The 26,860-nt window shown below is 32.0% G+C and overlaps 2 protein-coding genes across 2 annotated transcripts; one reads left to right on the top strand and one right to left on the bottom strand.

The window, feature by feature from the left end:
* The first annotated feature begins 11,463 nt into the window (after positions 1–11,463).
* On the top strand, positions 11,464–20,136 carry LOC143051388 (uncharacterized). The gene is made up of 5 exons (XM_076224310.1): positions 11,464–11,580; positions 13,187–13,214; positions 15,525–15,692; positions 17,803–17,913; positions 19,885–20,136. The coding sequence occupies exons 1-5, from the start codon at positions 11,518–11,520 to the stop codon at positions 20,064–20,066; spliced, it is 552 nt and encodes a 183-aa protein (XP_076080425.1). The 5' UTR covers positions 11,464–11,517; the 3' UTR covers positions 20,067–20,136.
* A 4,047-nt stretch (positions 20,137–24,183) lies between these two features.
* LOC143051387 (heavy metal-binding protein HIP-like) lies at positions 24,184–26,408 on the bottom strand. Its single transcript, XM_076224309.1, has 3 exons — positions 26,268–26,408; positions 25,818–25,889; positions 24,184–24,612 (listed from the first exon to the last, which is right to left on the bottom strand). The coding sequence occupies exons 1-3, from the start codon at positions 26,353–26,355 to the stop codon at positions 24,215–24,217; spliced, it is 558 nt and encodes a 185-aa protein (XP_076080424.1). The 5' UTR covers positions 26,356–26,408; the 3' UTR covers positions 24,184–24,214.
* Between the last annotated feature and the right edge of the window lie 452 nt (positions 26,409–26,860).

Genomic DNA, 26,860 nt, shown 5'->3' with positions numbered 1-26,860 from the left:
TGTTTCATCTTCAGCTGCCACTATATGTAATGCTAAAATTGAAAGAAAAAAATTGTTTTCGGTTTGTCGCTCAAAAAATAGATTGTTCTTCGCCGAAGTCGAAAAAAAAAGTTTGTACAGAAAAAAAAAAACCCATAGCCCCCCCCCCCCCCAGAAAATCAAATGGTTGCTGCCTTAGAGAACATGTTTAACCTGTTAACCCCCCCTCTGCAAATCTATATAGGTGCACAGTACTTCAGTTTTAATTTTAGGTCTAGAGGGACTGTAATATACAAGTAACAGCAATTTTGGAAAAAAAATGTAATTGTTCACATCAATTTATAGTGCCAGCATGCAGGGGCAGCTAGATTCAGGCTGGGGGTCCAACTATATGCTCCCATTCATATGCATTGATGTTAAAAAAAAAAGTGGGGTTCCAACCCCTGGACCCTCTCCCCTTGATCCTCCAATGAGCATGTCCTTGTTTTATTCAAAATATTGAATCATAAACAAATATCAGTAGTTTTTATACTTCAGACTGAGTCGTGTAATAAAATCTTTTGACTGCATCAACCAAAACTTACCATATTTGCTTTTTATTATGTAAATCTATATAGCTGCACAGCAATTCATACAATATTGGAAATCAATGACCAATTTTTTTCGCATTAATTGAGGGTGCCAGCATTTCCTATTTTTATTCAAAATATCGCATCAGAAACAAATATCAGTAGTTTTCATACCTCAGACTGACTCATGTTACAAAATTATTTGTCTGTATCAATCAAAACTGACCATATTTGTCAGCATCAACCAAAACTGACCATATTTGACCACATCAACCAAAACTGACCATATTTGCTCTTTTTTATACAACTCTTATAGTCGCATAGTAAATCTGTAATATTTTTATGTAAGGATGGAGTGTATTATCATTATAATACAAATGATCTATATTATAGGGTTATTGGATGAATATTGGGGAATATTGTTCAAAGTAGAATTTTATATTGCGCGTGCTTATATTTTTATATCAGGATGGATTGTTCAATATAAACAAGATAAAGGAAAGCTACAATGGAAAACAAAATTATGCTCACATCAGTTTAAAGTGCCAGCATGTCCTCTTTTTAATCAAAATTTTGAACCATAAACTAATTTCAGTAGTTATGATATCTCAGACTGACTCATGGATATAACAAAATTATTTGTCCGCATCAACCAAAACCATGAAAACTGACCATATTTGACCGCATCAACCAAAACTGACCATATGTGACAGCATCAACCAAAACTGACCATATTTACACTTTATAATGTAAATCTTAATATATATATATATATATATATATATATATATATATATATATATATATATATATATATATATATATATAGCCGCATAGTAAATCACTTATACATGTAGTTACAAATCACGATGGATTGTATAATTCAAATGACAGCAATATTGTAACACATTGGCTAAAAAAACCAATTTCACATCAATTTAGAGTACCAGCAATTTTCTGCAAGTCCTCTTTTTATTCACAATATTGAATTGTAAACAAATTTCAGTAGTTTCGATATACATGTATCAGACTGAGTCGTTTTAACAAAATTATTTGACCATATCAACCAAAACTGAACTTATTTACACTTATCATGTAAATATATATGGCCTCATTGTAAACCAATAATATTTCTATGTCAGGACGGATCGTATGATAAAAATGACACCCAGAACTTTGGAACACAATACACCTATATTGCTAATCCTGGCTGACCCGGCCTCTTGAACTTTTGAAGAATACAACAATCACTTTTCCATTGTGGCGTCAGATAGACAATAGACAATAGACAATATTTTATTCGCACAAACACATTTACATTAAATGGTTATGGCATACAAAATTAAGACAATAAACTGACAATAGTTAAATTGATTATAATTATATTAGAGTGACAGTGGTATTCACAGCGAAGAAGAAAAAGGCTATAAATATCAACAGTTAACACATTGTTAATGTTCATGAACAATTAAAAAAAGAACACAAACAAAAATTCGGTTGCATATTAAAAAAAAAAATTATACAGATGCATATTAAAAAAAGTTATACAGATGTTCTTAATAAAAGACAATCATTAATATACTTTATGGTGATTTTTATAATGACTGGTAGACTGCTATTTAAAAGTACAGTCAAATGATTTAGTGTTATAGTGGACTGCAATTTAATAAAATTGAAATTAAGATTTTTATTAATATTTTGTATATAGGTATCCCTTAATGATTTATAGCATGGACAGATTGAGAAGAAATGGTATTCATCCTCAATTTCTTGTCTGTTACAGGATAAGCAAATGCGTTTACTTCTTTCAATGTTGGTATAACGCCCTCTTGCAATTGCTAGGGAATGCGCACTTAGTTTAAATTTACTGAAAACTGATCGGTCGGTTTTTAATTTACATATATCAATATATGGGGGCCTTTTTCTAATTCTTTTAGTATGACAAAAGAAATTTAATTTTTCACATTTATTGATAGAACAATTCATAATTTGATAAGCCTGGTCATAGATTCTTTGTTGGATACTATTTATGTGATATTTTAAATTAAAAGTATTAAAAGTGAGATGACCAAAACCTAATTTATTTAACCAGTCTTTTACAATGTTAACCCATTTACTTGTTTTCTCAACATTATTATATATTTTATGGACTAAAGTGTTAGGCGAGTTTACAATGTGGTTTAGAAATTTTATAGCTGAAAGGTGAATTTTAAAGTACAAAGGGATTCTGTTTGTCTCAGTTAAACAGGCTACATTTGTTGTTTTGCACTGTACTCCTAAAATTTCTTTAATAAATTTAATATGTAAATGTTCAAATGGATCTGAATCTTTGAACACTTGGCTTACACCCCAAACTTCACTTCCATAAAGAGTTATTGGAACAACTAAGGTATCAAATAATTTTTCAAGCATACTGCAGGAATTATCTAAAGAGACTGTTTTTTTTAATTTTAAACCAAGCTTTTCTTCCTTTTTCCATAAGATTTTTTTTTGAATGACTTAAACTTCCTGAACAATTTATAGTTATTCCAAGGTAACAAATAGATTGAACAGTCTCAAGATGTTCTTTTTCTACTTTAAAATAATTACAATGAGATTTTCCATTAGAATTGAATATTATAATTTTTGATTTTTGTTTGTAAACATCAAGTTTCCATAGGGAACAAAATTTAGTTAACTCATTTAGTGCATTTTGTAGCCCTTCTTGGGTTTCAGACAATAAAATAATGTCATCTGCATATAATAATGATGTTAGTTTAACATCTCCTATAATAATTGGTTCAGTGTTTGCATGATCAAGGTCATTTACAAGGCCATTTATATAAATATTAAACAAAGTGGGGCTAAGTACATCCCCTTGTTTTACTCCGCAATTTGATATAAATTCATGGCTAATGCCATTTTGAAATTTAATTCTGCATTTGTTGTCATTGTACATTGATTGGATGACGTTAAAAAGTTTGCCTGGAAGTCTGTTTTGGAGTAGAATGTAGAATAAACCCTCCCTCCAGACAGTATCAAAGGCTTTTCGCAGATCTATAAATGCAGCAAAAATTTTCTTTTTTTTAGTTTTATATTTGTCTACAATAGACTTTAATGAGAAGATATGATCTGCTGTTCTAGCTTTTTCTTTGAAGCCAATCTGATTTTCACTTATCAAATTATTGGTGTTAATAAACTTCATAAGTCTAGTGTGTATAATTTTATTGAATAATTTTCCCAAATTAGAAGTCAATGAGATACCTCTATAATTAGAGGGGTCAGATTTGTTCTCCTTTTTATGAATTAAAGTAATCAGACTTTTGTTCCATAATTTTGGGAAGCTGCCTTTCATAAATACTAGGTTAAAAAGTTTTAATAGGGGTTCTAATAATACTGGCATACCGTATTTAATCATTTCGTTAGAAATTAAGTCTTCAGCTGATGATTTACCATTTTTAAGTGTTTTAACTGCATTTAAAATTTCAGCTGGCTGAATTTGTTTATTAAATTCGTTGTCAGAGTTGTATGTATTTAGTGTCTTTTTTAAGGCTGTTAATTTTTCAATAATTATGTCATGGAATTTATTGTTTTGGATATTAGAAGTACTGTTCATTTTTTTAAAGTAGTTTATAAATAATTCTTGATCAAAATGGTTTTCCTCTTTTATTTCTGAAAGAGAACTTAATTTGTTAAGTAAATTCCAAAATGTCTTTGGGTCTTTTTTCATATTTAGTGAAATTTGGTCACAGATTTTACTCTTGTAACTTCTTTCTTCTTGTTTACACCTTCTTCTTAATTTAGATTTGAATGAGTAAAATGATTTTCTATAGGATCCATTGTCTGGAAACTTATTTACAAGTAAACAGTACTTTTTAACTGTAGTATGGAGGTCATGACAAGAGTCTGAGAACCATGGTTTTTTAATTTTTCTTAATAGGCCTATTGATGATTTTCTTTTGAACAAATTTAGTGGATAAAAGTGCTGTATCACACAAAATAGCATTGAATTTTTCAACAGCTGAATTAGAATCAATCTGTTTATCATTTACAAATTCTTCTAGTCTTTGTTTTACATGTGAGTTTTGAATGTTTGTAGTATAACAATCAGTTGCTTTGTTATCCCAAAAAAAATTACCAGGGAGAGGATCTAATTTTGTCTCTATAGTTTTACATTTTTGAAAGCAAGTAAGTAAAGAGCAACTGATAGGACAGTGATCTGATATTGGAGTAAAATCACTAACTTTAAAGTTTCCTATGCACTGTAATAAATTAGAAGACACAAGTGTATAGTCTACAAGGCTGGAACCATTATATGTTATACATGTACATTTGCCCATAGGGTCTCCAATAGTTCTTCCGTTCAGTATTCTGAGTCCGGATTCTTTACATAAATCAATTAATAACTTTCGACTCTTATTTGCAGATTTTGAATCAAGATTATTTCTTAAATTATGTGAGTCAATTGAATAATCATTGTCTTTTGATTTTGGGAATTTTGCTTCATCAGAGATATCAAAATCTGGAATAGTATTGGTATATGCATTAAAATCACCTTGAATTACAATATCTCCGAGTTGACTATAGTGCTCAATATTTCTTAGCAACTTTGAATAAACTTCATTTATATCTTCTGTACAACCAGAAGAATATTCTGGTGAAAAATATACTGTAGCCATAAAAATATCATTCTTAAGATTAAAAAAATGTTTATCTAGTTTAACCCATACAGCATTATTATGAGTACAAGTTAGTTTGGATATACCTTTACATATAGAACTTCTGACATACAGAGAAATACCACCAGAACCACGTCTGGCTCTTTTAAGTTTTTTCCTGGTACTATTACATATAAAATCAAATCCAGGAATATTATCAACAGGTTTACCACTGTCACTCCAAGTTTCAACAAGACTAATAATATGCATTTTTGATACAAAATTTACAAATGCATGATCAGAAATTTTTTCTGAATTTAAACCTTGAATATTCCACATGCCAATGTTAAGGTTATATTCATTAGAACTAAGTTTTGGTATTATTTTAGTAAAATGATTTAAAGTATAAGTCAAAAGGACAAATTTGGAGTTGATTTTGGATGATCCTTTGTCAAGGAATTGATAATTTCAAAATTACAATGAATTAAATGATCCATTTTTTGTATTTTTACTATAAATGGTTAATAGAAGTTTCTTTCTTTTTATGATTTATCATATAACATAAAAATGGGGGAAAAAAATCTTTTCCTTTTATAAAGAGTATAGAATGGAAACAATGGTGTTTTTTTTTCTCTTTCTTATTTATACTACATGTATGAATATTTATACTTTATATATATATATATATATATTTGAAAAGAACAAATAAAAACAACAACAAAAAGTACAAATCAAAAACATTGATTTTTAGTCATATCTTGACTTATCAGGCAAATAAGTACACCAAATTACAATTGTTTTTCAACTATAACATGTATAGCTTTTGATATCCAATTAATAATACTAATTGTAACAAATGTTTACGGATAATTTGAAAAGCCATTTTGGTTACTTTGTTGGTTAAATGGGCCCCATGGCCACGGATAAAACGGCAAAGGCGGTAAGTTGACTGGTGGTGCTTGCAGGAATGGCGTCATGTGTAGATTATTGTTCATGTTGAATGTTGTTGTTTGTGGAAACGGTTGTCGTTGACTAGTATTCATGTTGAATTGTTGTGGTTGTGGAAACGGTGGTCGTTCTTGACTATTGTTCATGTTGAATGGTTGAGATGGCGGAAACCGTGGTGGTGATTGTGGAAACTCGGGTTGGAGTTGAATATTGTTAACTCGGTTGTTATTATAATTTTTGTATCTTTCGTTTGTTAGACGATCCTCATGTGTTGAGTATTGGTTATATTGGTGGTCATAACGTCTAGTAGTTTGATCGGGTTGGTCCCTTTGTCTTGTGGTTGACTTGTACGGTTGCGATGAATTGGTTTTCGAGGGTGTAATGTTCATACCTTTTTTCAAAAATTTAACAAGCGATGGTATGCCTTTAGTAGTGTTTAGGTGCATATGATCAAAGTACATATTGTCTGCTGGTACGAATGTATCTAGTGTTCTAATAGTTTTGAAGTCTTGACTGGCAGATAGTATTGTCTGATTCGCCATCTGCACTTGATCATATGGAATATCTTTCCTTTTCAGTATAGGGAGAACATAGATTTGCGATTTAGGCCATGTTCTTGTAATTTCAGAGAATAACTCTTTGAATTTGTCCTCTTTAACCCCGTCTCCACGAAGGTCTCTTCCTCCGATGTTCACAAGTACCTTTTTGGGATTTAATTTATAACCGGCTTCCTGTACATATTCTATACAACTGTCAGAACCCCCCCCCCCCCCCCCCCCCCCATTTATATAGTTTATTACTGTAGATTCATATGGGTTGAATCTCCTTGCTTGAATTCTTCTAATTATGGAATCACCAAGAATGAGATTGTCTATGTCTGTTCCTGGTTTAGTATCATTGCCTGGGTGTATTTGAGAACTATCTATACTTTGATCGTTGTTGTTAATGTCCTTCGGCTTGTCCAGGATATTGTTGAGAGAAAATGCAATCTCATCTTGTACGTTTGATTTAACTTTTTTATGTTTATCATGCTCCTTTATATTTTGTGTTTCAAACGTATGAAATTTTTCTTTAAGTTCTGTTATTGAATCCTCTTGTTCCTCTCTGTGCGATAGAACTGATTTTTGAATGATATCCAACTTGTCCATAATTTTAATCTGGTTTATATTTAAATCTTTTACTTGTTTATCAAGTGAATTAGATTTCACATGTAGAGATTCTATAGATGTATTGTTATGTTTTATTTTGCTTTCTATAGTACTAAGTTGTTCTTTGATATGTTTTGTGAAAGTCTTGAGTTGGTTTTCACTCCTTGAGGATAAGTTGTCAAAATCATTAACAGCATGTTTGATGTCTGAAACTATACCAACTATAGAGACAAGTGCTGTATCAACAGTTTCAAGCACAGTAAAAATGCTGTCCAAATTTGAGTGAAGCGTTTCTTGGTGATGGGCCACTTTGGCTTTCGGAGTAAGTGTCGATTTTTTAGACACTGGTGTTGATGTGAATTGTTTATTATTATTATGCATTGATGAAGGCGAGTTGCAAATATGGTCTTTTTGTTCGATCACTGTCATCTCTGGATCTAAATGTAACGTTAGTGAGCTATCATCTAAAGTTTTAGGTATAGTGGCTTCCTCGTCCGGTTTTTCTTTCAGTGAAGCTGTGGTTTGGTTAACGTTAATTTGATTTTGTGAATTACAGTTGGGTTGGGCTTCCTGAACAATTTTGACAACTTCGTCTTTGAGAATTTGAAAGTACTTTTCTTCGAATTTTGCACATTTTGCACCTTGAATAACTATTGACCCAGTTTTATATATGTTTATCTTTATTTGAAAAACAGTGCCAGATTCATCGGTAGGTGTTACTTTGATGACCGAGGGGTTGCCACCGTCTTTAATCAAATGTGATGCGTCATTTCCAAAATGGGACAGAAGTACATTTTTCCATACTTCGGTATGCTCGGTTTTGAATGTTACATTATTTGTTCGGCCATCAGATTGTTTATGGATTAACGGATTTTCATTGTTTTTGATAGCATTGTCAATTTCCCCTCCTGTAACACAGTCGTCGAACTTTGCTGGGGGTTTTGATAATCTGGAGCTCATGTTTGTCTCCGAGAATGGCGTGATAAATGAGTATGCTTACTATTCTGTATTTTCGTTTATATTTTGAAGGAATCGATCCTCAATTCAGTGTCCTTTTAACTTATTTTGTTTCTCATTTAAAAAACGTGGACGTCGCCATCTTGACCGGAAGTATCAATCATTTTGCTTTATGATGTCAAATTTTTACGGGAACCTGTGCGATATCCAGTAATGGCAGACAAATAGCGGTAAGGTGTACTTATACCATATCTAATTTAGCGCGCCGTTATTTCCTCTCTGTATCCATAATAATGAACCGTCACTAAAGTGACTTTTTAATTCCGTTAGTTTGTGCTGAGACTACTATATAGTAGTATATAGTAGTCTCAGGTTTGTAATGGTTTTTTTTTTATTTAAACAAAACTATTTTACGGCATCATCCAACACTCACATGACTGATTCATATACTTTATTTTAAAATAAAAATTACATGTATGGGAAGTTCTCTTCTTGGAATAGTATACTGTTAATAAGACAAATGGAAGAAGGCAAAGTAAAATGCATGATTTTGTTTGTAGCCGAACGTCCAGTGGCAAATGCTTCGATCATGTTCAGATGGGTATATTTTTTCTGAGTTTCAGACTCCCAGATATCATTTATAATCGTTATGGATAAGTCTGGCTAAATTGACGAGATGGTGCAAATGTATATAGTTTTTTTACGTTATAATACAACACTTTTATCATTAATATCCCATAATTCATCCACTGTACAATTTTCGTATGAACATTTGTCAAAACAGAATCTTAAATGAATGTAAATCCAAGGCAAACAAGGTAAATTACGATTAAAATTCCATGAATTAAATGCAGAGATATATTTATGACATGTAGAGACTGTTAAAAACGGGGAACGAAGAAACGTAAACAATGATGTTTCCTATGCAATCTTATAAAAATATTTCTCCGATGAGTTGGATAACCTCCTATTCACTTCGATATTTGTACATGTAACGTATGATCAGAAAGAAATATAGAAAATCTGCTATTATATAGCAAAGTAATTGGAAGTGATTTATTTCTTCTAAATTCTAAAGTGCCCTTACTGCAGTGACGTCAGTTTAGAACTGTTCTACAGTCCTGACTGATTTAGTCAGTTCTGCTGACAGTTCTACGGTTAGAACTGATTTGGACAGTTCTACCTAGAACTGATTTAGACAGTTCTCCCCTAGAACTGATCCTGACAGTTCTACCTAGAACTGATTTAGTCAGTTCTACCTAGAACTGATTCTGACAGTTCTACTTAGAACAGTTCTAGGGTAGAACTGTTCTAGGTAGAACTGTTCTAGGACAGGTTAGAACAGTTCTATGACAGTTCTCCTGACAGTTCTAATGAGAGGTTAGAAGTGATCTCCACTGTAACTATTTATGAGGGTATAAACTTTATAACCTTTGTCCGCCGTTTTAATCGATCAAATACGTGGCTAATGTTACTTATGATAGGACATTAAAAGAAAACGGGAGATAAATTCAGGGGCCATGTGTGTACATTTTATAGCTTATTCTTTGTTTGAAAAGGTACATGGCTTGAAGTACAGTTACCTCCCTGTATCAAGTTGTAAAATGTAAGTTGTTCCGAAATGGTCCAGCTCTGCTGTTATATAATTAAACGTGTAATGGTTAAACATATACAGATACAGACATGTGAGTTTCAATATGTCTCATTATCGACTCCTAGGAGTCGATATTAAGAATTGAACGATGGACAGTCAGTGCGTTACTTTTTCTTGCTACCTGATTGGAAGATATTATGAGACGTGAATAATCAAAGTTTATTGATTGGTTAGGACAATCCAAACCTAGTAAATATCCTTCAATCTCGTAGAGTATCGGATTTGTCCTCTCTATTTTAGCAATTAGATTTTGCCTGGTCATTAATCATGCATATTCATGATATTGGTACACAGGTAACTTTTATCTATAAATAGTCGAATCTTCTGGAGTTTCGTTAACAACAACGTCAAACGATATATACTACTTCATAAAGTGTGACCTCACGTGTGTGGTAAAATTTGATGATGATGCACGTGGCTTTTCTAGTAAATGAATAAATCTACAAAGCGAGAGCACTTTCCATTTTCATCAGCTAAGAATCGACTAGCCCTTTTTGAAAGGCTAATGCTTGTTTGTCATCTTCCTTCAATGATTATCGGGAACTATTCTCAGTATTTATCTATGTGTGTATCAATTCTGCACCTGGATTGTTAGACGCGTTGAACACTCGTCCGCATCTCATACCTACATTTATATCATGAATTTATAAAACAGTACACATAATATAATATTTCATTATTTGTTTTTTTATTCAAAAATCATGAAATTGTCTTCTGTTTATTTATCATCCTACAGTAAAAAATACATTTCAGTATTTGCACATTACATACACTGCTAAACGATGATCGATATTACTTTTTCTCAAATAATAAGTTGATTTATAAAAACATAATATACCTTGAAGTTCATAGAAAATAGAAGGGGAACATCTGCAAATGCATTATTTTATTTCTTCGAAAATGTAGAGTGGTCAATATGATACTAAATTATGATCGATATAAGAAAAAAAAAGTAACAAATAGTAAGATAAATAATACACAAAATTATATTTTATAGTGCAAAGTAAATACAAAAGGAACATCTTGAAATGTATTTTTATTTATTTGAAGTTAAAGTCCATGTTGTTCAAATTCATAAAAACTAAAATGATCAGAACTAAATGTTTTGTTTATATGAGAGCCATAAAATAATGCCTTAAATATAAACCTTCAAAAGATAAATGTACAAAAGTAAATGAGATATGTAAGAAGAACTAGTCATATGAAAGGCCAAAAAGGCACAATTATATAACAAAACATAAAAGATTCCAACGAAATGAAGAGGCTCTGAAGAGCCTGAATCGCTCATCTGCAACTTTTTGCTTGTTGTTGCTCAATTTGACTTATTTTACTACCGATCCCCCTTTTCACAGTTATTTCTTTTGCAACTACTCAAACGCCATCCTAATATATGATGTTAATTAGTAATTAATCACGAACGTTTAACATTATTTTTGTTTTCTAAATAATTGGTTTCTTTTTCAGGGGAAATATAAAACAAAATTCCCTTGGAGGATGTACGTCATATAATCATTTTTCATCCCATATTTATGATGATATACGCATTTTTATATTTATGAAAAAAGTGACAACCTATATAAACCTAGCGACAAAACACACCAGGTAAAGTTACTACACCTATCAACATGTTACAATACTTTGTTTATTTCATTCTACAGATTGTTGTTCTACAAATACACGATATAGAGGTATGTAAACACACATATTATAACAACAGAGATAAGGGTACACATAAAAATTTACGCAATGTACTTAAAATGAAATTTTGAAATTAATAATGCATGTTTGCTTCGATCTTTTTTTTCAAGACATAAGATATATATAAATAGTGATAAATTACAGCATTTGGATCACTAGTAAATAACCCATATAGACCATACAAATATGTAACCTTTAATAAAAACAAAATTTTCATTTTACTTTAAATTTGTTCTTCAATACATGTAAAATTGGAAGATTTTATCAACATTTTCTTCGGCAGAAATGGATAGAGCTACATGTAGTAAAAACATTTGAATTATATAATTACTTCTCAATTCCAAAGTTTTATCAACATTTTGGATTATATAGTCGTGAGAAAAAAGGGCTGTGACACGGGTTATGTTCTTCTCATATATGTTATGATGGTATGATACTAAACCCTTAACGAGAAGGATTGTGCCTGATATTCATATGATGTAGGCATAATCTTTCAGTGTAATTGAAGTCTGGGGCTGGCATGTCAGTTAACTGCTAGTAGTCTGTTGTTATTTGTGTATTATTGTCATTTTGTTTGTTCTCTTTGGTTACATCTTCTGACATCAGACTCGGACTTCTCTTGAACTCAATTTTAATATGCGTATTGTTATGCGTTTGATTTTCTACATTGGCTAGAGGTATATAAGGGAAGGGTTGAGATCTCATAAACATGTTTAACTCCGCCGCATGTTTGCGCCTTTCCCAAGTCAGGAGCCTCTGGCCTTTGTTAATCTTGTATTATTTTTAATTTTAGTTTTTTGTGTACAATTTTGAGTTTAGTATGGCGTTGATTATCACTAGTATATATTTGTTTGGGTGCCAGCTGAAGGACGCCTCCAGGTGCGGGAATTTCTCGCTCCATTGAAGACCTGTTGGTAACCTTCTTCTGTTGTCTGTTCTATGTTCAGGTTGTTGTCTCTTTCACACATTCCCCGTTTCCATTCTCAATTGTATGCATCCAATGAAAATCGGTAATTACTTTTCTATCGCACGAAGAAGGAGAAAAAAAAATATATAAAATTTGAAATATTCCTTTCATTACCAAAATACAATAAATCATGTTTTGTTTTCTTTAATTTTGACATTTATTGTACACAAATATGTATATTGAAAACTTAATGGAGATCAATAATTAGGTATTTTGATTATTTATACTGATTTCTAATGTTAGTAATGTAAAAATGTTAAGCTGTAAAAAGTTCAGGTGCGGCTACAGGATTCTGAAAGGGGGTAGGGACTGGAAAGCCAACGTTTGGAGTGAATATTCAGAATGTATATCCATTTATAATATATAAAGCTCGGGGGAGGGGGGGCTTCATGCCCAAAGATCAGACTCTACTGTCATACAAACTGTTGGCCGTTTACACATTTTTGTTTGGAAGATCGGGTGGTTTTTAAATAAAACTTTTGTATACGTGATCTCATTTAAATGCAAAAAAACAAATTCAAACAAAACAAAAAATCCGTTTTGCCTGACTGTTTCATACACAAGCAAATCAATTTAATCCACCATTAATAATCTCAAACAGTATAACTTATTATCCCTTTTTACTTCAGGGTCGATCTGAACCTAGGCCTGTTTCGGGTAAGTGTATTTGCTTTTTTTACCACCAAACTTGCAAGTTTTTTTATTTTTTGCAATAATTTGTATTCTTTCAAGCTTCAAACTGTGTTAATTATATTGAAATAAAAACATACAGAAACAGTTAATATTTGAATATATATAAAGATGAATCCTACATCTTCAATAAAACAACCGGGGGTGGGGTAGGGGGTTATATGTTATATTGTGATCTCTTACATTGGAAATGGAAATTGATAAAATGTCAAAGAGACAACAACTCGACCAAAGAGCAGATAACAGACAAAGGCCACACATGTGTCTTTAAATCCTGCACTGCATGTTTTGTTGTTTGGTTGATGTCTCATTGGTGTATATATGGTCCGAGACCACCATTGTCGTCCCTTGATTTTCGTTGTTCACAAATATAGTCCCTAGTGTTGACAGTGGGTTACTTGCCATTAATTTTTATACTCCTTTCAAATGTATTTCTCCATGTTTAATGCCTCAAATTGCAAGTAGGGGGATGAAATTACACTGTAAAAAAATGTGGGTTCAGAATTTTAAAGGAAAGTAGTGATTTGGTCCAGCTGAAAAAGGTTTAAAATTAGCACTTCGGAAGCTGTCAAAAGATTTCAAGACGCCCTAAACATACAATTGTCCATATTTTGAGTTAGAGCCGATGAAGTTTTCTATAATTTTGATATAATTTGTCCCAAAAGTTGTACAACACACTGTAAAAGTTTCTTTGAGAAAGCGCAGGTGGGATTTTTTTTTTATTTTCATTTATGTTCTAAAAGAAATGCACTACGAAATAATTGTGTTCTCGGACCATATGACCCGACAATTGTTCGTTCAAAAGTTCACATTTAGGATTTTGTATATTTTTATAATATTTGATTTTTATTAATTATTCCGAGTCCTCATTGCGTTTTAATAATTTATTAGTTTATTGTATTTTACGCTATTCAAAAGTAACTTGTAGTTTACTCTTAACTATAATCCTTTCATTCAGATTAATTATCAAAAATTGATATCCGTCTTTATGATAAAAGGTTCTGTAACAAAGACTATAGATAATTTGACACCTAAGTGATAACTGCCGAAAGCCATTCTTGACAAACTTATATACGAAACGGTATATTCCTTGAAGGCCAACACCCTTTGATTTACCGACAATTTACCTGTAAAATAATGTTGGCATTCAAGGAATATGTGCGAGAAGTTATCACAACAAAAGTGCATGCTTATGAAAGCAATCATACTTATTAAATAGATAGGTAAAACCTTATTCATGTTTGTCACGTTGTTAAAAAAAATGTTGCTGATACTGCTTGAACGAATATGGATTCTCTGAACTGGAACTTTGTAAAATGTTGCATCAGAAAGTCAACATTTGCATATTGTCAGGAATTCCAGTTTACACAAATTCTACAGCAGCCTCTTTGGACTTTAAAGTTTATTTTTCAATATTTCTATAGTTGTGTGTGCAGTAATATGTCACCATATTACTTGATATAATTTCTTGAAACTTTGTATCACGTGTTAGATAACTATGTTTTATTATGTTCAGTTTGTTCAGGATATTTTTCTTGTTAATAATGCTACAACATTTTTTGCAAGTGATTCATGAAATGATATTGGTAAGGGGTTTATCGTGTTCGCAACTCATCGGTGTTCTTATAAAAAAAAGATATGGTTTTATTGCCATTGAGACAACTCTTCACAAAACACCAAATGACACAGAAAATTAAACAACTTTAGTTCCCCGTACAGTCTTCAACGATGACCAAAGCCCATACCGCATAAGTTCACATATTATTTTTTACAGTTAAATACTCATAAAAACGTTGTTAATATATAAACAATTATTAAAATATTTTTTTTGGCATTCAAGGAATAGGTAACATATAAAATGTTGGCATTCGAGGAAGACACCTACGAAACATGTTTTAATCCGTAATCCCCGCTTTCGGCAAAACGCGAATTAATATTATTTGATAAAAGAAATATTTTGATTGGTTGATATTCCGTATGCCAATCAGTCTTTTGAATTTGTATTTTATATTTGTTTTTATGTTGTTTTTCAGTTATGTTTTAATGTTTGAATTATATGGATGCAAAATAAATATTAAAACTTTCCAGCGACTTGGACTTTAAATGAGCTACCGCTAGTTTCCTCCGAAACTAATTAATATGACAGAGGTGACCAATAACCCGGTCATATATACATCACCTCTTTTTTTATGCACACCATAACATTACAACCACAAGTGTCATAATTCCAGTAGTTAACCTTTGAAATAGCTCCTTATTTACAAAATCTTATTTCAGATCCTTGTTATCTTCCCAAAAAGACTGGGTTCTGTAGGGCAGCTTTTCGACGATATTTTTATAATGCTAATACAGGAAATTGTGAAAGTTTTATCTATGGCGGATGTCGTGGGAATGGAAATAATTTCAAAACAGTTAGAGAATGTAAAAGGACTTGCGTAAACAAAGGTATTTATATAGTTTCCATTATTTGTATTTCCTATAAAGTTGTATATATGAAACATAGGAAATAATGTTCCTGTAAATGAGAAAAAAGGAAAATCACAAAAATACTGAACTCCGAGAAAAATTCAAAACGGAAAGTCCATAATCAAATGGCAAAATCAAAGGATAAAACACACTGTCATATTCCTGACTTGGTACAGGCATTTTTATGACAGTCGCATCAAATTCCGTTATTTTTACAACGATGCGTGAACAGACGACACATCGTGTTTAATATAAGTTATACATTAGATATTAAGACAACAGCTTAAGACAGATAGCAAATGACATAGAGGTCATTACATATCACATTACAATAAATAATCCGAAAATAAACACTATTTGTAAATAAGGAACAGGATAAATTATCACATGACAGTAATAAAGTTGAAGGTCACTACACTTCCTTACTTTCCTAAATGAAAGTAAATAAAAACAAACTTTGACTTCACGGTAAATTCAAGAAGTTTCACAAAACAATGAACGAGTGAAAATGCAAATAAATCTTTTCGCATTTGTTTGTTTGTAAGAAATTAAATAAGATGTGAGAATAAAACCTAAGGGCAACACACATGAAACACTATATAGATGTACAATAACAATCGGACTTGCGTATTTGAATAACTTGATAATTTATCGCCACTTGAACGCATTCCAAGTATATGATGGCATCTACAGATTAATATTGACTTTACAAACGACGTTTTCTGACTCCACAAAGCAAAAACATGATGTCGATAAAAACAACAGATATATATGGATTTAATAAAACAAATGTTTCCCCGACATATTTCGTCAGAATTTTAAGGATTCGTTATCACATAAACTGAATATATTTGTTAATAATTTAATTTTGGATGTAACTTTTGTTATCAGCCCATAGACATAATTTAGTCATGTGACCGTGACGTCATCAAAGTTTTTTCATGGTTTTCTACGGTTTAAAATGGAATTTACAATTAAATTATAAGAAATACATTTATTACTGTAATATTTTTTCTGTCTATTCGAAATAACATAAAAAATGTGGTGCACACTGTTGAATAACCCTCTACGCGCGTTATTCAGTGTGCACCAAATATTTTATGTTATTTCTTTATAGACAGAAAAAATATTACAGTCATTCTTTAAATGTTAATACACGGACATTATTGAATACATCATGTGTATCGATTGTAATAAAATCATTAAACATGAACCTGTAACATCTGTTGTCATGGTTATATTTTAAAAATATATAAGTAATATTTCCTGGAATTCTAACAAATACGTGACTTTTTGTACATTTCACACCTTTTTCATCGATCTCTATAGTTTTATCGTAACATATATTTTTTTATTCAATTTTTTCCAATGTACATTTAAAAATGTCCTTGATATATACAGTTACAAGAAATGAATAAAATAATACGTAACTGTTTCCAAGCACCCTTACACATTGGGTGCACTTGTTATTGTAAAATCACATTCATTTATTTTCATATGGTCAATTGTATCTTTTGAATGTTTACAAAACTTTGAATTGTTTGAAATACTTACGATTTTGCTATCACAGGAATACTTTTCCTTCCTTATTTATATGTATTATACACGTTCGGGATTTTTTATACTCAGTGGTCTTTAACTTCGTACTGTATTTGACCCTTTCACTTCGTTACAATATTCGAGCGAACTAATGATTCGAATTCGTTTTGTATACAAAACGCGCATCTGACATACAATACTACGAGGGGTGACCATTTCATTTTCTTTGGGGGGGGGAGGGGAGGATCCAAATGAATATTCTTTTCCAAGACAAGATGAAAATGAATATTTTGCAACACAAAATGCAGGAAATGTACAAATTAAAAATGCACAGCAACAGATGAAAAAATATGAAAATATATAATGAAAATCAGAAACAAGGACCCATCTTTAAGTTAATTGCTTTTTTATAAATTGTCTATATTCAGTTGTCCGGAATTAGGTCCGTATTTCAACATTCATGGTTTTAATTGTAATATTGTTGTCAACCTTACACAAAAGCACAATGCATAAACAAATTTAGAAATATTATGTGTATCTAATATTACAGATATTATTATAGACCCGATTCGTCCTATTAACTGTGGACCAGTTTGTAAGATATTCTGTGAAAATGGGAACGTTATGGACAAACGTGGATGTCCAACATGCAAATGTAGATGTAAGTTTTACATGTACAAGTATAGTTATAAGGGATATATCTTTTGGGTTGTATTTTTTTGGGGGGAAAAAGGGGGGGGGGTAAAAAAGGCAGGACAAGAATTTGGAGCATCTTTACAACCAAAATTAAAAAGAAAAAACGGCAATGTATGTGAAAAAGTAAAAAGGCAGCATTAACTAATAAAAAAGGCAAAGCCGAATACGGTGAAAAATAAAAAGGCAGGACAGAGATTACAATTAAAAAAAAAATGTAGGACATAATTTTCATCTAAGACCCTGCCCCAAAATTCCAGATGGGAGCTCCCTAACATAATGCTAGTCTAAAACTACTTTGATGCACACATTTTTCATCCTAAGTGCTCATAGAAATCATACAAAGTACCAAAAAATAAGCAAATATTGTACAGCTTAGAAACATCTTCAAATGGGTATGACTATTTCTTGGTTCTCAATTTGTTAATATGGTTGCAACATGATATATGAATTTGCTCTCAATATGATCAATTTGGCATTCACCCTTAGCAAACATGCGGTGCATGCAGCGTGGAATATCTTGACCCTGTCATGATTAGTTTAATTGTCACTTTTCTCATTATGTAATATGGTTTTACATCCTTCTGATGAGTTCAGCTTTTTCAACTGATTTTTAGTTTGTCCAAATGTTGTGCTGTTACCTAACTATTATAGAAGAGGGGTAGAACTGGGCGCTCACAAGCATGTTGAACCCCGCAACATTTAACTGTCTAAGTATTGATTCTGTAATTCTGGAGTTGTCTGTGGTTCATTTCTAATATTTTTTTTTTTCGTTAGTTGTTTAACCATTTATAAAGCCAGTAGTTTTCTTAATTGCATTGTTTTATATTGTTCATGTCTGGGACTTTTATAGTCGACTAAAGTAAAGATTTACCTCATTGTTAAGTCGTATGGTTGCATATAATTGCAAACATCTACATCATTTGAACGTGTGTATAAGTTTTAGTGTTTCATTTGTTCTCATTATGGTTACCGTTATATGATTGAGACTGGGATTCGTTCTTAGCAAATTTGTGGTGAAGTCAGCGCGGAATATGTTGACCCTCTTGAGAAACATAATCGCAATATGCTTTGACCTAAATAGTAATACTAGTCTATTTGAAAAGGGAAAAAACAGGATGTATTACGATACAAATAAAAAAAGAAGATGTGGTATGCTTGCCTATGAGACAACTCTCAAGAAGAGACTGAATTACACAGAAATTAACAACTATAGGTCAACGTACGGCCTTCAATATTGGGCAAATCCCATACCGCATAGTCAGCTTTAAAAGGCCCCGAAATGACAAATTAAATTTAAAACAATTCAAACGAGAAAACAAACAGTCTAATTTATATACAGAAAATTACAAAAAAAACAAATACGTAACACTATAACAAACGACAACCACTGAATTACAAGCTCCTGACTTCGGACAGGCACATACATACATAATGTAGCGAGGTTAAACGTGTAAGCGGGATCCCAACCCTCATATAAACTTGGTCAGTGGTGTAACAGTACAACATAAGAACAAACTATAGACAAAGTTGAAAAAGGCTGACCTCATCAGATGGACACAAATAGAAATACCACACAGAGTGAACGTGGCCGGTTACTTGAATAATTTTAACAACAACAAATTTAAAGACGAAGTACAGTGATGAGAGTAGTCGCAGTTACTGATAGCTATCGCTAAGCATATTACAAGTAATTAAAAACATCATAAACAGTCAGAGAAAAACATGACCATGTGCAATGACAAGGTACAGATATTGAAAAAATGGAAATCCATGAATGTGTAATACTATTTTGTTTGCTTTTAATTTATTGATAACAAAATCAATATCAATACCATTAAAAAAATGTTGTCTAAATTTTCTTCGAGTCCCTCTTTTATGTGTACGTAATAACGGATGTTCGATCATGTATATTATGTAATGTTTTTTTTATTTACAGCATCACCACCTGTCTTAGGGAGATGTCCAAGAAACTCGAGGTCAAACATTACATGTCCTAAACTAAAGAATCCAGAATGTGACAGGGACCGTGACTGTCCAAGAAGAGGAAGATGCTGTACCTTTGGATGTAGTAAACGGTGTATCAATTCTAGTTATAAACTACCAATCAGGCTTCATTAAAAACATAATAAAAAAATATATGTTGTTTGTGTAAAATTATATGTTAGCATGAAGGTTTATAATTTAAACTGTAAAGAACAGTTGGTAGTCAAGTCAAATGTAATCAGTCCATATTCTGATCCTGTATCATCGCTAAAGGTGTCATGCGCATGTCGGACACCAGTTGGTTGACATTAACATTTGTACATGCTGAAAAATGGACATTGTATAGCTCATCTCATTATATGATGTCCTGGTATCATTAGTGCAGCATGACCTTCTATATCTTCCAAGGGATCTTCACATTTGATATTTGTGCCGGTTCTTGTTCTTAGATCTGATTTTTCTTCTGTGTTGTGCATGTTTTTGGGAAATTTTTTTTGTGTCGTCTTTCGTCCTTCTTTTTAGCCATGATATTTTCTGTTTCTGTTTTTTTTTTTTTACTTTTGATTATTGTCCTTGGAGTATTTCATTTCTTCTTTTGTTTAAGAAACCGGTATTGAGATTGCAATGTCGGTGTCAGCTGAAATTTCGAGCTGCTAAACGTTCCTTCGCGATAGTTGCCATATTTGCGGCACTCATTGATACATTTTTAGTATCAATAACTGTCGCATGTGAAATTCATCACCGATTCAGTACCATTATAACCACAGGCAGTTACATATCAGTATTTCGAATTATTGTTCATACTTCAAAATTTCTAAAGATTTTCTGAAAATTAACAAAAAATGAGGTGTACTGTTTAAGTCAACGATATAACAACTTAACGACTAAAAACCGTAACGACTAATAAAAAACAAAAAAAAGAAATATCATGTTAAAGATCTCGTCAATATGATATTGTTCTAGTATATGTCACTATGATATTGTTCTATTACATGTCACTATGATATTGTTCTATTATATCTCATTATGATATATTTCTATTATGAATTAGAAAATACGTTGAACCACAAACGTCAACATTATTCAGTTGCGTATTGGAATGAACTATTTGTGGATTCTTATAAATTCTATATAACTTTTGAACTATTTTAAATCTCGGTCTATTTCTGAATTTAATTCTTACATACTTTTGATTTTTTATCCCTGTATGCTACCATTGCCCATGTAAAATGTTGATTTAAGTTTTTTATCCTACATCGATCTTTTGATGTCGTCCCTAATGTAACAATAATGATTCTGAAAACTATATAAAATATATTTATAACCCAGATTAATAACTTCAATTTGTAACAATAAGAAACTTGTTGAACTATAACATGTGTATACTTCAGAAAGATTACATTGATTTTATATGGCGTTTAAGAGACCAGATAAACAACTCGTTTTATTATATAGAAACAATATATTTCAAACAGAAAGTAATAAGGAAACAAATGAACTTGAAATCATATTGATTAGTGGACGTAAAGATAACTATTTACACCACTGGGTCGATGCCACTGCTGGTGGACGTTTCGTCCCTGAGGATATCACCAGCCCAGTAGTCAACATTTCGGTGTTGACATGAACATCAATAACGTGGTCATTTTTATAAATTTCCTGTTTACTAAACTTTGAATTTGTCGAAAAACTAAGGATTTTCTTATCCCAGGTATAGATTACCTTAGCCGTATTTGGCACAACTTTTTGGAATTTTGGATCATCAATGCTCTTCAACTTTGAACTTGTTTGGCTTTATAAGTATTTTGATTTGAGCGTCACTGATGAGTCTCATGTAGACGAAACGCGCGTCTGGCGTAATAAATTATTATCATGGTACCTTTGATAACTATTTACACCACTGGGTCGATGCCACTGCTGGTGGACGTTTCGTCCTCGAGGGTATCACCAGCCCAGTAGTCAACATTTCGGTGTTGACATGAACATCAATAACGTGGTCATTTTTATAAATTTCCTGTTTACTAAACTTTGAATTTGTCGAAAAACTAAGGATTTTCTTATCCCAGGCATAGATTACCTTAGCCGTATTTGGCACTTTTTGGAATTTTGGATCATCAATGCTCTTCAACTTTGAACTTGTTTGGCTTTATAAATATTTTGATTTGAGCGTCACTGATGAGTCTCATGTAGACGAAACGCGCGTCTGGCGTAATAAATTATTATCATGGTACCTTTGATAACTATTTACACCACTAAGTCGATGCCACTGCTGGTGGACGTTTCGTCCCCGAGGGTATCACCAGCCCAGTAGTCAACATTTCGGTGTTGACATGAATATCAATAACATGGTCATTTTTATAAAATTCCTGTTTACTAAACTTTGATTTTTTCGAAAAACTAAGGATTATCTTATCCCAGGCATAGATTACCTTAGCCGTATTTGGCACAACTTTTTGGAATTTTGGATCATCAATGCTCTTCAACTTTGAACTTGTTTGGCTTTATAAATATTTGATTTGAGCGTCACTGATGAGTCTTATGTAGACGAAACGCGCGTCTGGCGTAATGAATTATTATCCTTGTACCTTTGATAACTATTTACACCACTGGGTCGATGCCACTGCTGATGGACGTTTCGTCCCCGAGGGTATCACCAGCCCAGTAGTCACATTTTGGTGTTGACATGAATATCAATAACGTGGTCATTTTTATAAATTTACTGTTTACTAAACTTTGAATTTTTTGAAAAGCTAAGGATTTTCTTATCCAAGGCATAGATTACCTTAGCCGTATTCGGCACAACTTTTTGGAATTTTGGATCATCAAATGAATGCTCTTCAACTTTGAACTTGTTTGGCTTTATAATTATTTTGATATGAACGTCACTGATGAGTCTTATGTAGACGAAACGCGCGTCTGGCATATTAAATTATAATTCTGGTACCTTTGATATCTATTAACGTTTGAAATTTAGACCTATCAAAATGAGCAAGTAATCAATACTGTTAGCATTAAGAAACAAGCTATAACTCCTTCCATTGATCCTACAAAAACAGATGACAACAATAACAACTTGTTAGATTTGATTGTGTTTTATGAATTTGTTTCCATCTTAATCATTAATTTCTTCGTCCGTTGAAACCGTTATGATTTTTTCTCAGTACCCTCTTGATTTTATAAAGGGAAGTAACACCAATACTTACTGTGTATGAAATAAGTTCCGCCTCCCTAACTAGCCTAATATGAAATATACACGGTCACCACGGTTACACAGTTAAGCAATAATATTCTAAAAAATGTATAGAAGGTGAGATAGACCCTCTTGTCCAATGCACCCATGTATATTTGTTAATTGATTCACCACCTTCGTACCTGTTAACATTATATATACTTGATTATCATAGTGTTCTCTCTCCACAGTCACTTATCAAGCATATATAATGGGAAAAACAGTTGAAATCAAAACTACATAAGTTTAAAGGTCATTACCAATAATGTATTACATACGATACGCCTGAGTTTCAGATAAAAACCGAAACATATAGTTGTGGTCTATGAGTATAAGATACCAGAAAAGAAATGAATGTTGAAAAGGGCTTATGTCGTTACTTGCTATTTACTTTATTTGTTTACATAAATCAGGTATTTCTTTAAAATTTATTCTGTATTTGTCATTTCGGGCCTTTTATATCCGACTATTATTGAAAGCCGTATGGTGATACATAGTTGTTAAAGTCTATGTCATTTGGTCCCTGGTGAAGAGTGTCATTGGCAAGTATACCACATCTTCTTGTTTTTACATTAACTCATCAGACCGATTCAATAACAACACTTAACAAAATCACAACCGGGACAGGACAGGGTGCTCCTACATAATTTATAATAACAGAAACACAAAGAACTGATTTAACAGTACCCGCAGTTATTGAAAGCTAAATCAACACCAAAACAGCTACCACAAATACCATTTATCTAAGACTGAAATAGCAATCAGTGCATATCCAACATCCAATGATTATGTTATTTTTGCCATATGAACTCTTATAAAGAGTTGTCTCATCGGCAATCTTACCACACCTCAATATGTTTTGTTATAATGTGTTTTCTATAAAAGGGATATCATAATATAGTTTCTAGGATATTATTTTATCTGTTCAATAAGATCGGTTGTACTATTCAGTCCTGTAGTTATTGATTTTATCCTTTTTATGTATATTTGTCGGTTCTTTTTATTTCAAATATGCAAAAACGATTTCATATAAAACACTTTTAATAATGAAATATTAGAGAAGATAACCCATAAAGTAGCTCCAATCGCCATGTATAGTTTGCGACTCTTGGCCAGGATAATGACGCACTTTGACAACATCTCCCTTGTTCAGATATATTACTGCGCTCATCGATCCTGACGCTGCGTCACCACGTTGTGCATACCCTTTTGATATTTCGCTGCTGTTCTGAACCATTTGAAGATGTAGACGTACTCCGTACTGTAGAAATGTACAGGCAAAGAAGTATATTCCATTAGAGGGTGCTGTGAAATGACCTGTGTGTTGGTTGTATGCTTTACCAATATTGGTTATAACGTGGTCAAAAATAACAGTCTGTGTCGAACCAAGGGTTATAGAATTTGTCAATCTTGCATGAAATGCAACTTTACTGGAAGGGATCGGTGAACCTGCTATTGAAAAAAAACAATAATATAGTGTTACAATGTATCAACTGGCTGTTTCTGTATTGGCCCTGTTATACATGTAGATTCGAGGTTAGCTGTGATGGACCCGCTACTCGAAGAATCGATGATAGACAATACAGTGACAATACAGAAACAGCCTGTTCATAACACTTTTAATAAATAATTTTAATTCTTCAATTAAATGAAGCAACATACCTTGAAGTTGAAGAAAATACAGAAATTCCATTTTGAACTTGTCTTTTCGCATTTATGATAGATTTAAATTGTCAGATGTAATTTCTGATTTCTCGTTCAAGTACTTTATCTTGTTATATTACAATTAATTTTTAAAGTAACTTGGAAGAATAAATCAGACAGTTTAACTATTTTTGCTCTAGAATCGTCTGCATTCTGATGATTGATCAACGGAAAAGAAACAGTAAAAATAATCGGAAGTTGTACTCGAAAAGTTCAAAAATATGAATACCAATGTATTTTATGTATAACGATACATCCAAAGTTAACTGTTAAGTAAGCGTAGGCGTAAGCAAATTGAAACCAAAATTGAACTCGTCCCGTATTAACCAATGAGCCAATACGGGGGCAAATTCGGCTTTTTAACTTAGTATTGTACATGCTGATTTATCCGTATTAGGGCTGATTTGCTAATATCATTTAATAAGCGATTGTATTTACTTCTGATACATAACTTATTTTTTCACATCAAGTGTTAATTAGTTGTGTTATATAAGTTTTACTAGCATGAGCAACACGAATAGGGCAACGTGTAGAGCTTTCTGGTGGGGTTCTTGTTGCCCATTCTTTAACTTTGTATGTATGTTTTTTATATTGTTATTTGTCTTTGCCTGTTTTGCCATGGCATGACTTCTGGAGTTTGAATACCCCTTTGATTTCGCTCCTTTTTCTTTTAAATGATGTTCCTTTTATACAATTTCAAATCAATAACTACTTAAGGATCTCTACTCAATTATTGTAAAGTTTTCATATATTTCCGTCATTGATGTTTATCCTACATTGTCCTATATTTTCAATAACACATGCTCAATTAAAAATTGTATTCTTTTTCAGAAATAATAAATAAAAGTACCACTGAAAAAAATATCAATTCACATTTTCTATAGCGGCTAGTGACTAAAAACCGTATGCACGCCAATTGTTTCACTTACGTGTACCAAAAAATTAAAACTTACTTTCACCAAGAAATTCTTTCTTGGTATTCTGCAGAGTATGTATTGCTTCTGACAATGCCGCCTTTGCTTTACCTACAATAAGATGATTAGGAATACAATATTTAGAGTATATATGTACCATTTAAAATTGAGAGACACTGAAAAAACATCACAATGTTTCAGAGCTATAATCTACAAAGGTGAATGTTGTAGCTGTATAAAACTCCAATCGAAAAGATTGGCAAAACATAGTAAAACATCAAGATGTTCAAACAGTGATTAGATAATTAATCATTGACGAGACAACAATCTTGCAAAACATATTTTATGATATGGAAGACTGCGATTATCAGCTTTATCATTTGAGAAGACCCCCAGAAGTTATCATGCTCAGTGGCATCATATCAACATGAAAAATTAAGCACGTAACTATATTATTTTATGTAGTGTCCTGCCGCTTGAACTACTTACCAATTTTTCGGCTACAGTCCTGTCCACCGTAAACAGATGCAAAAATTATGCATGTTATGAATAACATGCTAATAAATATGTTTTTCATTTTTGCTGTTTTAGTATGTCCGTTTTTTCAAACTGGTCGTTTTAACATGAACCTTTAACTATTTTGTTCTGAGTTATTTCGGTACTTATCATATTATCATGAAGTTATTAGATACCATAATGATCCTATTGCATGCTAAAACATAAGTATAACACCTAATGCAATACAAAAGTGTTCACTTAATTTTCAGATTGCAATTGTCAACCTATATATTTGTTGAAGAGATTTTTCATGCTGTACATTTCAGATGGTAAAATGAAGGAGAAGTATTATTGAATAATTAAGAAATATTTGATAAACATCCAGCGGCCCAAATTACACTGCTTCTCATATTTTGGCTGAGGAAAACTATTGATCCATGCAGCACACCTCAGTTTGGTGAATTGTTTCACATTTTGACCCCAAAACATTTCTTAAATGAAATACAAACCCTGTGAAATGTGTATATATGTTCCATAGCTGAATAATAATATAGCTTGCAAGTGAGTTTAGATGAATATCATTA

This window comes from Mytilus galloprovincialis, chromosome 11, assembly GCF_965363235.1.
Source record: "Mytilus galloprovincialis chromosome 11, xbMytGall1.hap1.1, whole genome shotgun sequence".
In the NCBI taxonomy this organism is placed as follows: domain Eukaryota; kingdom Metazoa; phylum Mollusca; class Bivalvia; order Mytilida; family Mytilidae; genus Mytilus; species Mytilus galloprovincialis.
The sequence above is the reverse complement of the archived record's forward strand: the minus strand, read 5'-3'. Positions and strand labels throughout refer to the sequence as shown.

Bases quoted from the DNA above. Each gene is read 5' to 3' on its own strand.
- LOC143051387 (XM_076224309.1), bottom strand. From the start codon at position 26,355: ATGAAAAACATATTTATTAGCATGTTATTCATAACATGCATAATTTTT. The intron at 25,890-26,267 runs GTAAGTAGTTCA...ATCTTATTGTAG, and splicing joins GGACTGTAGCCGAAAAATTG to GTAAAGCAAAGGCGGCATTG. The intron at 24,613-25,817 runs GTAAGTTTTAAT...TTTTTTCAATAG, and splicing joins GAAAGAATTTCTTGGTGAAA to CAGGTTCACCGATCCCTTCC.
- LOC143051388 (XM_076224310.1), top strand. From the start codon at position 11,518: ATGTTACAATACTTTGTTTATTTCATTCTACAGATTGTTGTTCTACAA. The intron at 11,581-13,186 runs GTATGTAAACAC...TTTTTACTTCAG, and splicing joins TACAAATACACGATATAGAG to GGTCGATCTGAACCTAGGCC. The intron at 15,693-17,802 runs GTATTTATATAG...CTAATATTACAG, and splicing joins AAGGACTTGCGTAAACAAAG to ATATTATTATAGACCCGATT.